Source organism: Streptopelia decaocto, assembly GCF_964273445.1.
Source record: "Streptopelia decaocto genome assembly, chromosome: 11".
Classification (NCBI taxonomy): Eukaryota; Metazoa; Chordata; class Aves; order Columbiformes; family Columbidae; genus Streptopelia; species Streptopelia decaocto.
Window position 1 is genome coordinate 16,191,431 of NC_138666.1, and position 18,037 is coordinate 16,209,467.

Sequence of the window (18,037 nt, forward strand, 5' to 3'; positions counted from 1 at the left end):
CACCTGTTTGTCACCAAATTAAGATACTGCGTTACCTTATGCACATTGAATTGGTGCAACTAAATTGGCTGGATGTTCTGAAGCCCTGAGGGTGTAATGAGATTTTGTCTCTTGCCCATTTCTTTTTCTTTTCTTTTTTCAGAATAAGTCGTCTGTTTAATGGCACAGAGCCTATTGTCTTGGACAGTTTAAAACAACATTATTTCATTGATCGAGATGGTGAAATTTTCAGATATATATTAAGCTTCCTAAGGACATCAAAGCTCCTGCTCCCAGATGACTTTAAGGTAAGGAAAGCTACAGTCTGCAATCCATTTTTTCCTCCCATTCTGTCATTTGTTTTGGTGCAGGTTGGTTTCTGTGCTTGACCTAAACATACTTAACTAAATGTTACTGTTTATTGTTAGGATTTTTAGTACTTGTGTATTACACCAGGGATGCTGTTATTTAATAAATAGACCAATGGTTGTCATGGATACCATAAAAAGTTAAACAATGAGGCTTACGGCTAAATCAGTTTTTCTAAACTAATTGTATTTTCTCACATTTTTAGCTTACTTATCAGGGTATAACAACAATTAAGAAGCAACATCAGCAAGTAGCACTTACCAGGCTTTAATGCTCAGAATCTGAAATAAATGTTTTCGATTTGATACTTAGAGGACTTAAATTGTATAAATCTTTTTCTTGTTGGTATAAAAAAGAAACACCCTTAAACAAACCCATGAGGATTTGTGTTAGATACAACCGATGCAGATACTTTGATTTCAGGAAGTAATCTTTCACACAATTTATGAATGTCAAAATATTCTTGGGAAATGGGATTTACTGAGGGCTTTTTAAGGAGCAGTACATGTTTTCTGTGAAATAATGCTGCTGGTTGTCGCTTTCCAAATCCCGATTGTTTAAACACTCTCCTCTTATCCTTGTTTATTTGGCTTTGCACTTACGAAACTTGCAACATTGTCATCCTTATGTATGACAATTAGAAGACAAAAGTGTCCCAGCTATAGATGACAAGATTCAACAAAACCACTAACTCCAGGATGAAATTATGAATTAATTGGGATGGCAACAGGGATCTGCTCAGAGTTGGAGGACGTGGAGTGTTGCTGGAGAGGAAAGTTCCCGTGCTGTGCAGTGCGATTTCACTTTGCATGTTGGACTAGGTAGCCAGGATCACTTGGCCAGTCATGACTGAGCCAGTTCAGATTTGTGGTTGCTGTGGTGGCTTTAGCTTTGGAGTTCAGCTGATCCTAGTGCTGCAAGCCGCTCCTCAGCCATTCTTGCCTAAGTTACCGGTATAATTGTATTTGACCCCGGCATGGGAGTATTTACACTGAATGTTGAGCAGACGTGCTGTGCGATGGGAGCACACGTCTAGTCCCAAGGCAGGGAGAAGCTTTGGCCTTCACGGGCGGTTTTGGAGCTCCAGCCCAGAAGGGCTGTCCTGAGCACTGGTGTTTGTGGGGAGCAGGTCAGGGTGCTGTGAGGCTGGGTGAGAGCCAGGGCGCTGACGGGTGGATGTGAGAAGAGCTTGTTACAGAGAAATGAGAGAGAACACACAGGTAGGGGTGACGCTAAACACCAGACCAGTCCTGCGGGTTGTAAGATGGATCAAGTAAAGGGGCTGGATGGATTTATTAAGCGAGTTGCTGTAGTGGAAGAGGTTTAGACAACCTTGTGGGACAAGACGGCGTGAGAAGAGAGGGTGGAAGAGATGGAGGTTGAGCTGATGGTGGCCTCGACCGGCATCCAGATTTCAGAGGTGCTGTGAAACAAAAGCAGCAGGATTCAGCCAGAGCCTGGAGGTGGGAGTGCGGTGGATGCCAAGGACTTGTCTGCACAGCAAGCCGCTGGCAGGGCTGGGAGAGACTGGGGAGAGCCGGCGCTGTGCCCGGGCTCAGTCCGTTGTTCCAGACCATCTCTTTGCATAGGGTTAACTGTATTTTATTTAGTTCCTCCCTGGGAGAGCTTTAGAGCAAACCCCAGGCTAATGAGGGCTCAAGAACAAAGCAAAGTATTGCTAGGTAGGGAGTAACTAAATAAAAATGCATAGAAGAATGTGCAGCAAAGCTATATTAAAACTGCATTGTAAACGGATTTGACTTCACAGAAATTGTGTAATTTTACCAGCATGATTAAAGTGACAGAAGACAATAATCAAAGGCAGCAAATGGAATCACTTGGTGTTTCTAAATGCGAAACTCTATTTAAGGTATAAAACCTGACAGGTTTTCCAGTGAGACTTGCATTAAATGTTCTTTATGTCAAACAAAGCATTATCAAGTGTTTTGAATATTTATTAGTTTTTACCCCTTAATTTAATCAAGCAGTTTATTAGCCTCAAGGTTAGGCAAGTTGCTTTTCAACTTGAATTGCTGCTCAGATGGTTATTTTGGAAAGTTTGGAATGTTAGTACTGCACCAGGGTTATTGTGTTTGCTACTTAAGTGTTGTTTTCAGACTAAGTTAACACTGAAATGCAGAGAAAGTGGGGTATGTGTTCCTAGGCTAGTGATTCTTTATTATCAAGTCTGACTGGTGTGTTTACAGTGAATATTAATTACACTTCCAACTACTAATAAGCCAGAACTTGAAAGTGTTTAGTATATGACAGGTCTCCCTGCTGAAAGCAACACTCTAATAGTTCATATAATTTTCCTGGGTTTGGGGGATTTTAAGCCACATGAAGCATGCTGAGAAATTACCATGAGTTGTTTGGCTTGGTTCTCCTTCACCGCCAGCCCATGGCGAGCGTCCCAGAGCTGCTTATGGCTCCCTCTTCCTGCTCCGGTTCAGAGTCCCACGCGTGGGACCACGACACCCTGGCACAGGAGCTGCTCCTCCTCCGCAGCCCAAATATTCTCTGCCTTGACCCCCTCACCATCAGAGGTGTTTCCCCAGGACCTTTATGACCAGCATCTGTCCCCTTCACTGCCAATACATAACTTCACGCAAAACCAGGACCTATTGTCCCTACTTATTTGAGACTCGCTCCCTGTGTCATGAAGGCACCGCAAAAGTCAATTTTAGGCAGACAAGTTCCAAAACAGACCTTATTCTAGCTGGAAAAGTGTGGCAAATAAACTGCATAGAAATAGGGTTTATACAATTATTTAGCACTCTGACAACATAAAATACAGGTTTGAATATCAGTTGAGGAAATTATTGGGGTACCATAAGAGTAATGAGGATCCACAACATGCATGGATACACTCAGAAGAAACAAAACCAGAGGCCTCTCACTCATGGGCACCCACGATAAATAATTGCTCGCCTGGGTTAGGTGAGGGCTCACACTTGCTTGGGTTAGGCAAGGACTCATTCCAGGATATATCCAGTAGAGAAAAATAACCACTCACCCAAATGGGGAGCTTGAGGTGCTCCTAATCCCGAGAAGTCTCCTTAGACAGCGAGAAGTCTCCTTAGACCCGTGGCTCCAAGAAGACCACTCAAAGTGGGTGGAGGTGAAGTCACCCTGCCCGGGGGCAGGGGAGGATGTGACTGTCAGCACCTTGGCACCACCTTAGGTGTGAATGTGGGGACAGGCACAGTGGGGCACAAAAGGTGCTAAAGAGCCATCAACTGCCCTATTGAAGACTCTGGATCTCAGGGGGATGTGCAACTGCCACACCCTGGTTAGGGATCTTCAAACAAAAATAGATGTAGGCAATGTATATATTATTACTCCATCTTAAGGAAGGGAGGAGCACAAGCACATAGGGCATCTGAGTTTCCTATAGATTATAGAGGTCACCTGTAGCATTGGAGCCACAAGGCTGGCACACTGATTTATTAATACTGTTTGAAAATCAGTGCGCTTGCATCTGATCGTAAGTGCTCTCAAACTGACCTTAGCAAACGGTGCAGTTGTCCTCAAAGTGAGCAACTTTCTCTCGTAGCCAGGAGTCAGATCTTCACAGCAGGAAAATATAAAAGAAACATTGAGTCAGGATGACAGTTTGTTGTTTCATACAAACAAAGAATAACATGTGAAAAATGGGCAGAAAGAGTGATTTCAGCCTGTTCAGGAGTCAATATTAGGTATAAAAATAAAGGATCTCTGTGATAGTGAGAGAACAGCATCAGGTTCATGGGAGACATGGTGTTATGGTTTCTGTTGGCTGTTTCTCTCTGCAGTTAGCAGATCCGTGCTGACCCACGGGCACTGATGTGGGAACAGCGGCACCGTTGGCCTTGCGGTCACACTGCCCCTCTCCTCCCAGGAAGACAGCAGCCTCCTCAGAGGTGACTGCAGAGCTCAGCCAAGGTGAAATCCACCAGAAAGAAAAGCTTTCCTACCAAATAACGAGCCCAAGATTATTCTGTGAAAGGCAAAAAGCCGCATCTTTGAAATATCTGCTGACCTTTCCCCTGAGATCTATGTGTTGTCCAGCAGTTGCGGATGGAGAAAGGCTGCGTGCATCCTACCTGCCTACCTGCTCGCTTTTATGGGTGACCTGACGGACCTTCCCCACTAGTTCCTACAACAGCCACAAGAAGCTGAAGGCTCATGGTAGCTCATGAACATTTTTTGTGCTGCTCTACAGCACAACCAGAGGCTGGACTGTCCATCTCCCTGTCAGTCTAGCAAGAGGCACCCTGGCCCTGAGCAGGGACCTTCGCTGCTGGGAATCACCTTTGGAGTAAAGTGATTTTTCTTGGTTTCTTGCTGGACCACTGACCTCCCATGATTCAGGATGCTGTCAGCCTAGTCCAAAGCCCAGTGAAGTCGGTTGAAAAGACTCTCGTGACCATAATGGGCTTTGCATCGAGCCTCAGGAGCTCCGGACCTCTCCTACTTGCAGAAATGGGCTGGTTTTTTTTTATGGCTGTACCACCTCTTCTGGGTTTTACTGCTGAGTTTTCTTAGCACATAGTCAATTGATTGGCCTTACAAATAATGTTATTTTCTAGTAACCATGAACACAGATATTCTAGAACTGGTGTTTCAGGAGCTATTGAAAACAGTGGGAGACTTTCCATTGCCTTCAGTAAGCACTGGATGCTCCGGTTCACTCTACAGCATTACACTGCCTTTTTCCTTAGCATTACCTGTTTTCCGTTGCTCAAAAAATAGATAAGTGGGACCAGCAGATGCCCAGTGAGCGTCCGATATGCCCCCGCACACACCTCTCTAATAATTGCAGTTGAGCAGTGGCCTGTGTGGCTCCTGTGTCCTGCACGAAGATTTCAGAAAGTTTGGGACAGGTGTTTTTTTTTTAATTTAGGCCACTGATCCCCATAGGTTTAAACCCATCCTATGCTAAGTAACCAGGGAGCTTTGCCAGTGGACACAGAAAAGCAGTGGTTCAGCAGAGTGCTGATTTTGGGGAGGGGGAAAAAATACCTTCCATCAGGGGACAAGGCTGCTTCTTTAATTTTCGTGTTGTTTTCCATCTTCCATCTCCTTCACATGAGTGTGTTTGTTCCCCTCATTTCTTCCCACTTGGTCTTATCACTCTGTTTCTACAGTCCTTTTTTCCTCCATTAGTGGTGCACATATTGTCCCAGCCTTAACATACATCAAAGAGATGTGAAGGACTGTGTGTCCCTTTTGTAACCTTTTCTTTTTTTGTAACTTTGCTGGTGTCACTGTGAATATTCATACGTCTCCAGGCTGTAGGCAGCCCTGGGGTGAAGGAGCTCCTCTCCACTACCTGCAGTGGGTCTGCGCTGCCAAATTTGAACACAGCTAACTGCTTTGGTTCTGCAGAGCAGCAGATTTTACAGGTTAAGTCCAAGCCACTATGAAGAGTCGCTCATTTTTGTGTTGCACATTCATTGGCCTTTGATTCCCCCTCGTCCCTGAGTCCTGGAGTAGCAGAGCTGCTGCTATTTTTCATGTCATTTTGGTGCCCATTTTTTGATTACTTCTTGGTCATGCCCTTCTTTCCAGCCTAAACGATTCAAGTCATTTTATGTCATGGCATTGCGGTGGTAGAGAACTGGCCCTTATATCCAGGTGTTGACCTACAGCCCCCTCCACACCAGTCACGTACCGTACCTGCAGTGCAGCATTTCCATCTGTAAAGAGGTGTAAGAGCCAGGAAAGAAACCAGCAGGTCTTTGGAGAGATGAGCTGGTGCTGTGCTCGTGTTGTTCCTCCATCCTTCAGGAGGCTAAAGGAGGTGGTGGGGCTGGTGTAACCCCCGGGTGCTTCCCCCTCTCTTTCTTCTCTGGCTTGGTCTGGTGGGCACTGCTGCCTCCTTGGGTCCGGGGGCTGCTGACACCCTTTGCCTCAACATACTCGTGTGTTTAAGCTGAGGTAGGAAGATCTGTTGGAAATTTGATGACAAGTTATCGAAGAGGATGCACAGACGACATCTCAATCAGTGAGCTGGGAATTGGATCGAATGGGGAATCTGAATTGCCCGAAGCCCAACTGAGGGGATGGACAAATGGCTGGGAAGAAGTGGTTTTTAAGTTGTTGGAGTGCACAGCTGAGCCCCCAGACAGCGGGATGGTCACTGCCTCCATATGACTTAGCAGGCTCCAAAGTACGCTTGAAATACATGAATAATCATGAAATGCAGGGGGCAGCTGAGCTGCTGCAGCTGAATTTCAGACTCAGCAAAGACAGGTGAGAAGTGAAGCTGAACTGACATCTCTGTCTCGTAACGTGTGCAAGAGGTGACAGCGGATCCCGAGATCTGCTATAAGATCAGAAGTGAAAATCTGAGGCCAAGGGCGAAGATTAGGGCTCAGGACATCTCCTCTTACATCAGCAGCCTTTGCATATTGCAGCCAGTTAGTTTCATTTCTTAATCCTAAAGTAAATCCTTCTGGCATTGAGCTTGTGGGATAGTAAGTGAAAGAATAATTCAGGGCAATGGGAACTTCATGTTCAGCTCAAATAGATTCAACACTAACACAGTGTGGTTTTCTGTGTAGGTGTAAGACGAAGACAAAGTACGTGGATACCTGTTGCCTTTGCACTCTTGCTGACAATACATAAGCCTAAGTAGGTCAAACAGGAACAATACTCATTTTTACCAGAGAACTATAAGCATTTCTAGTTTCTCTCTCCCTCTCTCTTTTCCTTTTTTTTCCCAGGACTTTAATCTTTTATATGAAGAAGCAAAGTATTACCAGCTGCAGCCTATGATTAAGGAACTTGAGCGATGGAAACAAGAGAAAGAACAAAGGAAACATTTCCAGCCTTGTGACTGCTTGGTCGTAAGAGTGACTCCAGATCTGGGGGAAAGAATCGCATTGAGCGGGGAGAAAGCTTTAATAGAAGAGATCTTCCCGGAGACCGGCGATGTCATGTGCAACTCCGTAAACGCAGGCTGGAACCAGGACCCGACCCATGTTATTAGGTTTCCTTTGAACGGATACTGCCGGTTGAATTCAGTGCAGGTAATGGCCTTTTGGTGCTGGCTCATCTATTTGCTGGGGTGGGTTTTTTTTTTACTATTTCTTGTTCAATTATATGCAAATTATTTGCTTCTGCCCAATTACCTTCAGTGCTTACACTGCAAGGAGACATTTTCTGCCTGGTGAGATCACAGTCTTTCAGGTTTTCCTAAGTCTAAGCAGAAAAATAGATTTAGGTTTTGTGTATGTTAGTGCCATGCTGGTCTCATAATGGTGTTATACTGATAAATGCTAATTTTTTCATCAATGTATAGCCTGCAGCAGTTTTTTTTCCCTCCAAAGTGCCCCCAGGAAGAAAGAGAGAGTTCCAAAAACTACAAAAAAAAATCTCCACACCATTTTATAGAAAATGCAACAATGTGTAAATGCATAATTTATGTCTCACTCATAATTAAATGATGGTGCCTGCAGGATGGACTTAAAAAAATTGATCTCTGCACTTCTTTTTTTTTTTCAAAAGGATGTTCTATAAAAATTGCCCAGAGTATTTTAAACAAAATGTATTTCATTTTATACTCAGAGTTTTGACATTAGGTTTAAAATTAAACATATGAAACAAAAGAAGATAACTGGACAGATAGGTGGATGGTAGCGGAAATAAATAGGTGGCTTGTGTTTAGGCAGCAGCCTTGTGGGCAAGAAATGCCATTTCACAAGGGATCAGCGCCACTGCAGCCAAAGCCGGGATGTTGTGGCTGTCCTTGGGCTGCGGAGAAGCAACGGCGTTGATGATGCTGTTAAATTGCGCCTTAACGAGGGCAAAACAGAGCTCTTGGGTTTTTGCAAGCACTCCTTTAAAATAAGCTGCAAAGAATACTTGTGTTTTGGAAAGTGAAATCAGCCGATAGGGGAATATTTCCTAAGCTGCCGTTCCCTGCGGGCGGGCTGTGGCTGCAGCTGGTCACTGGGCTGTGGGAAATGCCTTTCTGGCCTTGGTGAGCAGAGACCCGCTGGGGAGCTGGGGAGGGGTGCGATGGCAGGGGGGCCCTTGCCTCCCCCAGTGTCACTGCACAGCTGGCTGAGGCGCCTGCATCTCCCACACTGCCCGTTGACAACGTCTTCAGGAGGTCTGCAGTTACCAGGGTAGGTAAAGGTGGATGGGGCCGTGTTTAACAACCTGCATTTGACACCCACACGTCCCTCCTTGGGCAGTGTTCCCTGGGGCACCCTGCGCTTACAGACACAAAGCCTCAAACGCTTCGAAAACCAGCTCGCTTTGGCAATTTGGGGTTCAAGACTCCCGTGTGTTTTACTGGGTTGAACTTCAACAGTGCAGCGCCTGTGGTTAATTTTCGCACAGTCCTTAGCAATTCCGCGTTTGGCGAGGTTCAGAGCGGGCTGCCCCAAAACGAGAAGCTGCAGTGGGGTGGGAGGCAGATGGGGTTGCTGGCAGTGGGGCCAGCGCCCAGTCCACCCCGGTGCTGGGTGGAGGCAGCTGAGGGGGTGGACGGGGCAGTGTGTCCGTGTCTCAGCCACGCTGTCCATGGCACGCAAGAAATCAGAAAAGTAAAACACCAAGGGGTGAGTGCGAGGCACGGACGGGCTCGGAGCTGCACGAGCCAAAGAACGGGGTGCCCACGTGGCTCAGCACCCGGCTCAGCACCCGGCTCTGCTCTGTCCAGAGTGGCCAACTGGTAGGAAATGTGTGCTTGTAGCTGAATGCTGATTATTGTGATTATTTGAATGTGTTTTGAATTCAGTCAAAATTTAGGCGGAATCAAAGAGTCTCTTTGCAGGTTTATGTTGTGAAAAAAGATTTCTGTCAAAGAGTCTACAGTCTAAATATTATTATTAAATTACATCATTTTACTAAATTACATCATTTGACTATATAATTAATAGAAAGTGTTTTCAAACACTTTCTGGAAAATGATGCATTTCTGAGACCAAAGGCTGATGAAATCAGCTGCTAATTATCACTGGCTCTGATGGACTTTGGTCAGGACACAGGCGCTGCCCTTCACTGGATTTTTTGGCAAAACAATATTACATCAGCAGTTGGAAGAACAGTGAAGTAAAGGCATAGACTGGAGGGAGCTGGGTTAGAAGGGATGGTGGCTGGAAGAGCAGAATAACTGCCCAAGAGTCTCAGAGCGATGTGGTTACCTCTGCCTGCTCTTTGCTGAGATACATCATTTTTCTCTTCCTGTGTCCTGCTACGTGAATTTGGTAGCACAACTGCAATACTTACAAATTCTTTCAATCCTTGGAAAATATTTTCATCAAATGTTTTGTGACAAGAACTGTGCTTATAAAACACAGAATGTCAACATGGAGTAGGTAGTGGCAGCAAAAAAATATACAATAGCTCTTAATTCACACCCATTTGTAATTACATATAGGTGATAGAGTTTTCCTAAGATTGAGACTGCTTTTTCAACTCCTTACAACAGGTTCTGGTGAGATACACAAGCTTACCTTTGAGAAAATCCTGCAATGCTTGTATATGTTGAACATTGAGTCTTCGTCATTTAGAATATATTCATTAGTATTCTGCAAAATTTAAAAGTAATGCAATAAGTGAAAGTATCATGTTTCTATTTGGAAAATCTTCCAACAAAATCAGATGCGCTTGGAATACTGGAAGACAGAGTATATTAAATCCTAGAACAAATCCTCTATTTAATATTGTGTGTGTGCCTCCCTATATGTAGGAGAATCACAGCTGATACTCATTTACTTTTTGGCATATTCTCTTTGGAGATTTACAGAAAAGTAGCTCTGATTTGATTCAGAGACCCTCACTGGTTCCCCTCTGTCTGTATCTTACCTTCAGAAAAAGCAACGTGCGCAGAGGCAAATTCACTAAACGGCATTTAAACCTGTTCGTGTTGAACACGCCGCTCGGTCTCCGGCACACACCGGCGCATACAAACCAGTGCTGAGCGCACATGGCAGCAGCTCTGACCACAGACCTGACCTCAACCTCACCCAAGTTACACTTAAAACTCTACAATATTTAAACATTCTCTGCATTGTTTACAGGATTTGGCCTGTTTTCTTTCTTGCTGAGAACACTGATGATCCCAAGGTTTTTAACGCTAGGTTATAGCCTGCAGTCGAGTCCTCCGAGCACGTCGGTAGCAGAAATGAATCGCTTTGTTCTGCGTGCGGCGCTCTAAGGTGTAACGTCTACCTGGATTGTGTGTGTGCAGAGAGCCGGCTCGGTAACGAAAAGCCCTACATTACCATGCAGCCTTCTGTAGCTTTGGACCGAGGCAAGCCAAGGGCACCCCCGTGCGTGTTTTGTCTTACAAGCAAATTGATTTTTAAAAGTTTTTAGCAAGATTTTGAAGTCACGTCTCTATCTGAAATCCTACCTGTCAATCCTCTCTTTCGCTATCCAGTTAAATGGAAGAAACCTCCTTTCCTGCAGCCTCTCGCCTTCATCTTGCCAGGTCTAGGAACAGGGATGCACCAAACAGCCCGGTGACGTCTTCTTCCTTCTTTCCCCTCCAGCTCCTGCCAGGAGCCAGGAACGAGTGTTAGTGTCTGCACCCCACTGCTGTCCTACAGGCTCCCTACAGCCTGGACAAGCAAGAGAGCTGTAAGCGTTCTCTCTCTCTCTCTAATATATTTTGATTACACAGTCTCCCTGTCCTTCTCCTCATCTGTTGAAGTCCATTTTTCTTCCATACACTGGGGTGCTTTTTCAGTCTTTCAGTTCTACAACTTTCTTAGAGTATAAAGTAGATATAAATCAGGGCAAAAGTCAGTGAGATTTGGCAGATGTGACTTTCTGAGAACATAAGCCCCTGTGTCCCAAGGCCAGGCAGAGCTCCTTGGGCAAGTTGATTTCCAGCAGATTGTGCGTGGCTTAGGCAAAGCTGTGCTGGAGCAGCTCCTCTCCCTCGCCTGTGCTCAGCAAACAGGGCACCGGCTACAAGGTTGTAGTGACCACTAGAAACCCGAACCACGGATTAAAACGCAGATGGCTGACACAGGCGACCCCAAAGGAGGGTTCCCATGGATTAAAACCAGCAAATGCTGCCATGGCTTGCACTGCACTATGGCACCACATGCAGTTGGATACAGTTCTGCTTTTGAAATCAGTTACCTTTAATAAAGGCTCCAGACTGCTATTTCTGGAGAAGGCAAAGCCAACATGCAGTCAAAGCACATCAAGAAACGCACTGCGGCCTGACGCGGGTCTGTGTGCGAGGGCACAGGTCTGGGTGCACATCTGCAACAGCATCGGCTTCGGCCCTGGAACATGAGGCTTTAAGTATTACTGCAGTAGGTGGAGCTGCTGAAGTGCTTCACTGGGCTGGGAAGAACAAAAAAGAAAGCAAATTCATTCTATGACATAAACCCGTGAAAGCGTAGGAGTTGACTCCATGTGATGTTGGGTATATTGCTTAGATACGTCTCTAGGCTGAGTGCACAAGTTTCCACACAGCTTAGTCCCTGTCACGGTGCCTGGTATGTGGGGACGCTGGTGTTACCAGCTTCATCAGGTTTAGTCAATCCCGACGGTCACCTCCCAGCGCAGCGGGCGCACGTGCTGGAGCAGCAGTCGCGGCACCTTGGGCGAGGCTGTTGCAGAACACACAGGCTGCTGCCCTTGGTGGCACCGATCACTGGAGGAGAAGACAGGAACCACATTCCCGGGCTGCTGCCCTGGCCCCAGCATTGCTGCCCTGGCCTCAGCATTGCTGCCCTGGCCTCAGCATTGCTGCCCTGGCCCCAGCATTGCTGCCCTGGCCCAGGATCGCTGCCCTGGCCCCAGCATTGCTGCCCTGGCCCAGGATCGCTGCCCTGGCCCCAGCATTGCTGCCCTGGCCCCAGGATCGCTGCCCTGGCCTCAGCATTGCTGCCCTGGCCCCAGCATTGCTGCCCTGGCCCCAGCATTGCTGCCCTGGCCTCAGCATTGCTGCCCTGGCCCCAGGATCGCTGCCCTGGCCTCAGCATTGCTGCCCTGGCCTCAGCATTGCTGCCCTGGCCCCAGGATTGCTGCCCTGGCCTCAGCATTGCTGCCCTGGCCCCAGCATTGCTGCCCTGGCCCCAGCATTGCTGCCCTGGCCTCAGCATTGCTGCCCTGGCTCAGCATTGCTGCCCTGGCCCCAGCATTGCTGCCCTGGCTCAGCATCGCTGCCCTGGCCCAGGATCGCTGCCCTGGCCCCAGCATTGCTGCCCTGGCCCAGGATCGCTGCCCTGGCCCCAGCATTGCTGCCCGCGGCAGAGATGGAGCCCGGCGTCTCCTCCCATGGACCTCGCTTTGCAGATCTGCCACAGGTGGAGCTGGCGTCTGCTCTCCCCTAACGCCGAGAAAAGTCTGTGTGAGTCCTGCTCTGCTGGGAAACCGTATATCAAAATGCTCACCCATGTGAAAGCACGGCCCCTATCATACAGCCAAGATCAGTATGTCCTGGGGTGATGTGCTGTGTGACAGTCTTGGAAATTAAAGTTGCCTCTGGGTTCCTTAAATTTGTGCATCTAAATTGCACCAACTTTTCTCTAGGAAGAGAAAGAGAAAATACATATTTGGGCAATACAAATTAACCTCTCTCTTGGGCCAGAACGTCTCTTGCTGCCCACGTCTTGGCTGCGTCCCGTCCCGCCGTGCGTGGCTGAGAGCAGCGAGGGGAATCACAGCTGCCATTTCCACACAGATCTGGTGGAAGTGTCACCCAGACTCTCAGACACTTTCATCTGCCAAGGAAGAGCTGAGAAGCGTTTTCAGCCCCTTTCCGTAACACTGTTCATATTACTAATGAGCAATGGGCAGTTTTTATTATGACTCAAACCCAGCGTTGCTTTCTATAACCAGTAAGAGATAACATCAATATCACCACAGCCCAGGATTTTACTATATGAAGTACTAAGCTGCTCTGCAGAGTGCTTATTTGTTTGATTAATTTTTGTTTTCTACAGAGGTTTGCTGAGAGCGAGACTTTAATCACAGTGTAGTCATTTAAGAATAAGTTATAGAATTATAGCTGAATAATATTCATTCAACGAGGACTCGAAAGACTAAATCCATCATTTACAGCCAGTGCTCCTGAATGCTTTTATCACTAAAATTTGCTAAATATTAATCTGATTTTTTTTCCCCCACATTACAGGTGCTCGAAAGATTATTTCAGAAGGGATTTAACGTGGCAGCTTCTTGTGGTGGTGGGGTGGATTCCTCTCAGTTCAGTGAATACGTGCTGTGTCGCGAAGACAGACGACCACAACCCACCCCAACCATCAGAATAAAACAGGAGCCCCTGGACTAGACCCGACCCGTGCTCCTTTGTAACCGTAGAAGTGTTTAATAGTCCCTTATGTGAAACACTAAGGATTTGCAAAACAGTATTAGCAAACGGATTTTGACTTTCTGTTGCCAATTAGTGGTATTCTGAAACTACCTGTCACATCGCCAGCCATGAAATGCATTTGAAAAACCAGTTGTCTGTTTTTCACGATGAAATTCCTGAGCATGCTCAGCATCCCAGGCCTGCTGGGAACGTACTTTGGGCCCAACAGCTGCGGCGGTGAGCAAGTCGAAGCTTCACAGACGCCTGACCCGAGACTGGACTTCTGCAGAAAGACCAATTAATGACAGCAAAGTGGATAGATCAGCAGGAGAAAGGGTCTGACGGCCTTTCCAGCAACACCCGATGCTGTGACGCGTGAAGTGGGCACCTCGAGAGGAAGACGGTACTAAAAGCTGCACTGAGAATCCTCCCTGACAGCCGCACCTCCTTCATATCAGACGTGCTTTACACCTCCATACATTATGTTACACTTCTGTGATTGTACTCGCTCACGCTAGCAAATGGCTTATTTTTATACATTTCCAACTGAAATATCTCTCTGTGGACAGAATCCAGAATCAGAAAAGGACCGATTCATAGTCAACTGGTGCTCGGTGCTTAAAAAACCCCACACAAACCAACCAAAAAAAGCGACTAAAGATTTGCCAAGACCGATTATGGCAATACTTGCAAAAGTAGGGATCTGGAAGCACAAAATCAAATGCTGCCCACCATCACCCACGGGTCGTGTCCCGAACGTGGAGCTGTAGTTCTCTTCACATCAGTCTTGTTTTGCCTCGGAAACTGTTGAGTTTCGCATCATCAAGGAAGCGCAGTTCTGCCAAGCAAGATCTGCCACCCTCGTTCCTCATTCACTAACCCTGTTATAAGCCCACATTTAGGAGGAAACGTTAAGATTTTTGGACTAGACCACTCTTTATGGGTCTGGAATTTTTGCAAAAAGATCAAACCCTGTACTGCCATTGTCCGGTGAGAGCAGGCCACCTTTTGTTTAGATTGTTTTTCTCTATTATTTTAAACTATTATTAAAATGCCGATTCTGTAGCTGCCCTCTATCTGTGTAGTTTCTGTGGCGGCGCCCGCTGTGCGCAGCAGGTCACCCACCGTCCTGCCCCAACCAGCAGCGACGCCGACTCGCTCCCTAACTCAGGAGACAGCACCGTGTTCGCAGGTGCGGGTTATAAACAGCCTTCTGCTAAATCCTCTCGATTGCTGTTTAGCATGATTGGGTCCTCAGTAACTAATTCATGTGTTAATCACAATTTAGTTTCTCCCACGTTAATTTATAGAATACTGTTGTAGATGCTGAATTTTAATTAAACTCTTTTTAGGTGCATAAATGCGGCCGTACAGAACAAGGGACAGAGTATGAAGCGGTCAACAATTAGCAGTTCTTTAATGGCAAATCGATTACAATCAGGTAAAATTTTAAAAATTAAGTCTAGGACTAATATTTTCCAAAGTGATGAGCGGTATTGACCATCCGAGGTACAATCGAGGCAGGGGTCTGATTTTTGGAAAAGTGCTGGATACCTGTCCATGGAAAATCAGACCCCTGCAGGTTTGCTCACCCTGGTCACCCAACTCAGAAACCTCTTCTAGAAATCTCAGCTGATAAGTACTGGCCTGCTAACTTAGCAGAACCTTTGAGCAGATCTGTCTACTTCAAAAGAGTTGTAAAGTTATTTTATTTTGTGGTTTTATACTTGTACGACATTCTAAAGTTGCTAGGTATTGCCATATTTGAATATATGGCGCAACACCCACCTTTGTATGTAAGATAATCTGTAGAATTGTATATTATACATTTAATATTGTAAAGAACTTAACGTATAATTGTCATGTATTTGTGTATGCACATTTCTTATACAGTACTTCATGCCATAAACATTTCTGTAAAGTAAATGATCAAAAATAAGCAAGTAGGGTGGAACACTCACTGTATCTCCCATGTTGTTTGAAAGAGGCGAGAATTTCCGCTTGCGTCTCCTCCAGCCCTTTGCTCCATTCAGCTTGATGTAGCCGTGTCTTACAAAAGAAAAAGGTGTTTTATTTATTACTTTCATACATTGAGTTCACTTTAAGTTCGAATAACGCGTGTAGCTCCGTGTTTTTACCCCGCGTGCTCTCCCTCCCGCCCTCCCGCGCAGGCAGAGGCGGCACCGGCAGCGCCCGGCGCTGCTGACGGTTCCGCTCCCTGCGGTACCTCCGGGCTGGGAAAGGTGGTCACCACGTGTTTACATTTCACCACCACAGGCGCCGGTTCCGCCCCTCGCACCGGGACCGGGTACCCGCCGGTGCTTCTCGGCGTACATGGAACAGCGCTGCGAGTGGTTGTGGTTGGTTGGGTTTGCTCAGTTTGGTGTTCACCGTTGGTTTTTACCGCTCAATGAAGCGGCTCCGGTTTCGGGGCAGCTCGCTAAGGCGGCACCGTAAAGGGTTCCAGGCTGCGCCCGCCGCGTTAAATGTGAATCCGAGACGGAAAGTTTGAGCCGTGACATCACAGCGTTGACTGCAAAACAGCACCAAGGCCAGGAAGACATGTGGAAACAATCACTTTGGTAGAAGAAATATGCCTTTCAAAAAAAAAAGAAGTTAAGCTGCAACATGTTCTTTTAGTTAGTAACTTAAGGTCACTTATTTAAAGTTTGTTACAGTTTCATTTATATCTTTCTTACTTATTTCCCTGTATTTTTAGGCAACAATATCAGCAAAAACTGATTTGAATTTTTACTTCTGGCCTTAAACCATAGCAACGTAAGTTAATTAAGAACATTGCCCAACGTCACTAAAACATGGTTTAAAATACCATAGACGCTCCAGTAAAGCTGTGGTGCGCAGCCAGCAAGTTATTAATGAGGCCCAAAAGTGAGCCCAGCCTGTTTTTTCGCCTGATTTGATTGAACAAATTGTTCCGATTCTCCGTCGCTGAGCACTGAACCCGTGGCTGGAAGAACAGGGGTGTTCGGTGGCACTGGCTGTGTGCCCTGTGACACCCGGTGACACCCGGTGACACCCGGTGACACCGCGGGGCTCCCGCGTCTCGGCCAGAACGCAAAGGGAGGATGTTCTGTTGTGCTCATCGGACTCATCGCTCTGAGAAAGCAGCTGTTGAGTCCATTCATTCACTGTATTAATGGCATCGAGGTTTGTTGACAATTTTATTAGATGGTTGACAAAGGATAACTATCAGCACAACAAAACATTGAAGTATTTGGTTTGAATATTTCTTTGTGGGTATTCTGTTAATATTCTAATGCAAAATGTTTCTGAAAAGTGCTTAAGAACTATGAGACAATGTGAAATTCCTGTTGGATAAATTAATACTGTATGTCACTCGATGTGTTTTACTTTAGTAAATTGTTTTATTTCTTTACAAAATAAGTACAAATAAGGGAGTATGTTTTCACACAAATTGGGGGTATTTACGAGTATGTACAGAAATCATCAAAATAACGTAATTCTAATAAACACAAGGCCTTTATAAACAATATGTACAAATTATCAATACATTTAAAACATAATTTTACACTTCCTGGCCTTAAATACCTTATGAATAATCTTTTGGCTAAATAGCAGCAGTATAAATTTTCTTCTGCTTTTCATAAACCTTAAAAAATAATTAAAACTTTTGTTTTTAAAACTATTGGACAAATAGTTCTATTTGTGCTTTTGCTATGGTTTCCCATAAAAAAAAAATTGCCTCAAAAAAGTGGCAAGCATAACATAGTAAAAATGGAAAAGATAAATAAGCAAACGTCTCCCTTCCGTGGTTACTGATAATACTGTTGTGTGTGACGTGCACCAACGTGGCCACCCGCCCGCTCCCTGGTCTGGCCGTTTGAAACGACTCGCGCTGACTTTGCTGGCGGCTCCTTAAACTCCAGCCCAGCAAAGCAGTCCCAAAGCATCCTCCCAACCCAGTACTTAAAACTCCTCCTTATGCTTCAAGTCCTGTGCTTGTCCATGAGCCTCCAATGGGGGTCTTGGAGTCCCTGGGGCGATGGGCTTCGCTCACCTGGGTCTCCGAGAGTGGAACGGGCCCCCAAAAGTTCCTTTGCAGTGACTTTAAAAATCCATATAGATACTCTAAGATCTTTACTGAACAATACTCTCTTTTAAAACCACCGTTAAACCATACTCTTAGCAATAAATAAATTAAGATATTTTTTAGAAAATAAAACCCAACTTTGATTCATGTTACTAACCAGCTGCTACAAATGTGCAAAAGGTTGAAGAGATGCAGGAAACAACTGGACGCTAGTCAAGGGAACTCAGCTGGGACCCAACCACACAGATTTCGTACGCTTAGGATCTGGTTCAGCAGATGGCTCAGGAAACGAGCTGTGCAGTAAAAGCAAAACACCTAAATACATGAAATCTGTGAGCGCA

General features: G+C 45.8%; 1 protein-coding gene across 2 annotated transcripts in view; it reads left to right on the forward strand.

Moving 5' to 3' along the window:
- KCTD15 (potassium channel tetramerization domain containing 15) overlaps positions 1-15,986 on the forward strand; it is a 44,249-nt gene extending 28,263 nt beyond the window's left edge. For both annotated transcript variants that reach the window (XM_082062971.1, XM_082062970.1), the window contains exons 3-5: positions 143-287; positions 7,059-7,364; positions 13,448-15,986. In XM_082062971.1, coding sequence (XP_081919097.1) covers positions 143-287; positions 7,059-7,364; positions 13,448-13,603 — 607 coding nt within the window. In that variant the 3' untranslated portion in view covers positions 13,604-15,986. The remainder of the gene's footprint in view (positions 1-142; positions 288-7,058; positions 7,365-13,447) is intronic.
- Positions 15,987-18,037: the final 2,051 nt, after the last annotated feature.